Consider the following 2,537-nt stretch of genomic DNA (forward strand, 5'->3'; position numbering starts at 1 on the left):
CGGGGCGGGGCGGGGGAGGTTTTGCTGTTCGTCACGCAACGGACGCGTTGATGATGTGGGCAGCAGGCCCCACCCTGGCCCGCACCAACCCCATCCTGCCCCGACAGCCCACCTACCTTCCACCCGGGCTCAGGGCACGGGTCGGCGCGGCGCCCAGCCACACGGACAGTGCATACGGACGCGCTGGGCGAAAATACAGACGCCAGCGCTGCGTGACGTGAAGTGAAGTGACGTGTGGGTGGAGTGGCGGCAGAAGGGGCGAGCGGCTTCAATATTCAAGGATGTATTTTCATAAATGCACCTGCTTTCCACTTCGCAAAATGAGGATGTTCAAAAATTAGCAGTAATATTTAGTAGCTTGTCACTTGTAAATAGAGTAAAGTACAAACTAGAGTAAGTACACTTATTCCAAGGGGTCAACTGCTCAACTTTATTTGCAAGGGACCAGCTCTAACTCGGCAGCTGTGTATCTTTGCGGTGCGGGTTTCCCCGAGCCGATCGGAATTTGTCTGAAATTTAGAGAGACTCTAGAAAGAGCAGCAAGCTCGAGGAGCCCTCATAGCCCTCCACGCCCCAGCCCGCCTCACCCTGAATGTGATTGATAGAACAGCTAGTGAACCTGGGTTACGTGATGAGGCCCTGTCATGTAATCTCCACTCCCCCCCCCCATTTCCCCCACGCTTCCCGGCCACCCCGCGCCGCCCGCTATCCGACGGAGATCTGATCTTCCCCACCCTCTCCTGTCATTTATCTTGTGCTCTTCCTTTTTCCTGGCGCCTCACTCACGTTCACCTTTCTGTCTTTCTCTCTGTTGCAGGTGTCTTCAAGTTCATCAAGTACCTGAACCGTGAGTACTTCTCCGCCCTGCTGCTGGAGTCCCGACTCCTACCTCGTCTGGGTGGAAATGGAGTCGGGAGGGGGAAGGGGAAGGGCGGCAGTTTGATTGCGTTTAAGATTAAGCCGTTAGTACGACGCCTCCTCCTGCGCCCACCAGCGCCGCGATGCTCGCTGCTTTGTCGGTTCCGGTCTCTCGGTTTCCGGTTCCGGTCAGAGTCCTCGCTGCTATGCGGCGTCATGAGATTCTCCTTCCAAGAAGACGGCTGGAGGATGGGAGAGGGAGAGAGAAGGGGTGGTGGAGGGAAAGGGAGAGAGAAGGGGTGGTGAAGGGAGATGGAGATCAGAGATGAGAGGCCACAAAACTCTGCGGCGACCCACGCCGAGTCCACCGCTCAGCCAAGAATCGCGAACGAATTTAATTTTGTGGAGGCATATGCCGGGATGCGCATTAATTAGACCCCGGTCTGCGCGGCGCCAACACTCCGCCCTCCTCAATTAATGCCGAGCCTCTAGTTTTACGAACCCCGGGAAGTAAAAGTGAGTTGGGGGAAGGCCGAGGGAAGGCTGCAATGGACAGGAGAGGGGGCGCCGCGCTGGGGGGCAGACGAGGAGCGGAACAACGACGTGGACGTGCTCGCTGTTGCAGACCCGCCCGAGATCACCGTCCGGCCCAAGCCCCAGGTGGTGCGCGCCGGCGGCGTGGCCTACTTCGTGTGCGCGGCGCGCGGCGACCCGCCGCCGGTCATCCGCTGGCGGCGGCGCGCGCGCGGCAGCTCGGCGGCGGTGGCGGCGGCGGCGCTCGCGGAGCGCGCCAAGGTGCTGCGCCTGCCCGGCCTGCCCGGCGTGCCCGGCGGCGGCGCGGGGGCGGCTGCGGGGGCGGCCGCGGCCTCGGAGGGCGGCGCGCGCCTGCTGCGCATCCAGAACGTGCAGCCCAGGGACGCGGCCGCCTTCATCTGCGTGGCCGAGAACAGCGCGGGCGACGCCGTCAGCGCCGAGGCGCAGCTCACAGTTCTCGACGGTAAGTACATCCTCGCATACACCCGTCTCGACGGTTACTCACAGTACCAGTCGCGGGTGGCGTGTCTGAAACGCCCATGGGTGCATCCAAGGAAGGGGTCGACAGGTCGGCATTTTTGCGTACGCTGGAGTTGCTGGAGTACAGTAGGGGTAAACTGCTCTGGAAAACAAGAATCGTTGTTCCAACGAACGTCTTGTCCGGACTTGTCCTTGTGGCCGGGTTGTTGATCCAAAAATACGTTGTTTGCTAACCGTATGACAGCCGGTGGTTGTGCCACCGGTGCATGCCCCAGTAGAACACCATCGCCTTTTTTGCGCTTAAATCGCGCTTTTAGAAGAACAAAAGGAATCAAAAAGCGCGATTTAAGCGCAAAAAAGGCGATGGTGTTCTACTGGGGTGTCGTTGAGCCAGCATGTCATGTTCCTGCCTATAGCATCGAACTGTCGATAGTAAACGTCGATAGGTTTCGCAGTGTATGTGCTGCCCTCTAGCGGTATGACTGTAAAGCTGTAAAGGTGATTCTGATTGTGTCAATGAGTTCTGCAGATACTTAGAAAGGCGATTACGGGCAGACCAGTGGTAAACATGGCGAAACGAATGTGCCATATGATTGATTTAGGATTTATTTTAACTTTTAAATGTTCTCGTTTATGACAGTGGTGTCTTGTCGACGCTGTTTGTC

At 58.1% G+C, this 2,537-nt stretch overlaps 1 protein-coding gene across 1 annotated transcript in view; it reads left to right on the plus strand.

The window, feature by feature from the left end:
• Nucleotides 1–2,537, plus strand: part of LOC113209567 (tyrosine-protein phosphatase Lar-like) — a 146,077-nt gene that overhangs the window by 126,421 nt on the left and 17,119 nt on the right. Inside the window, exons 3-4 of the mRNA XM_052270341.1 lie at nt 818–847; nt 1,484–1,855. Coding sequence (XP_052126301.1) covers nt 818–847; nt 1,484–1,855 — 402 coding nt within the window. The remainder of the gene's footprint in view (nt 1–817; nt 848–1,483; nt 1,856–2,537) is intronic.

This window comes from Frankliniella occidentalis, unplaced genomic scaffold, assembly GCF_000697945.3.
Source record: "Frankliniella occidentalis isolate FOCC.00 unplaced genomic scaffold, Focc_3.1 Scaffold118, whole genome shotgun sequence".
Classification (NCBI taxonomy): domain Eukaryota; kingdom Metazoa; phylum Arthropoda; class Insecta; order Thysanoptera; family Thripidae; genus Frankliniella; species Frankliniella occidentalis.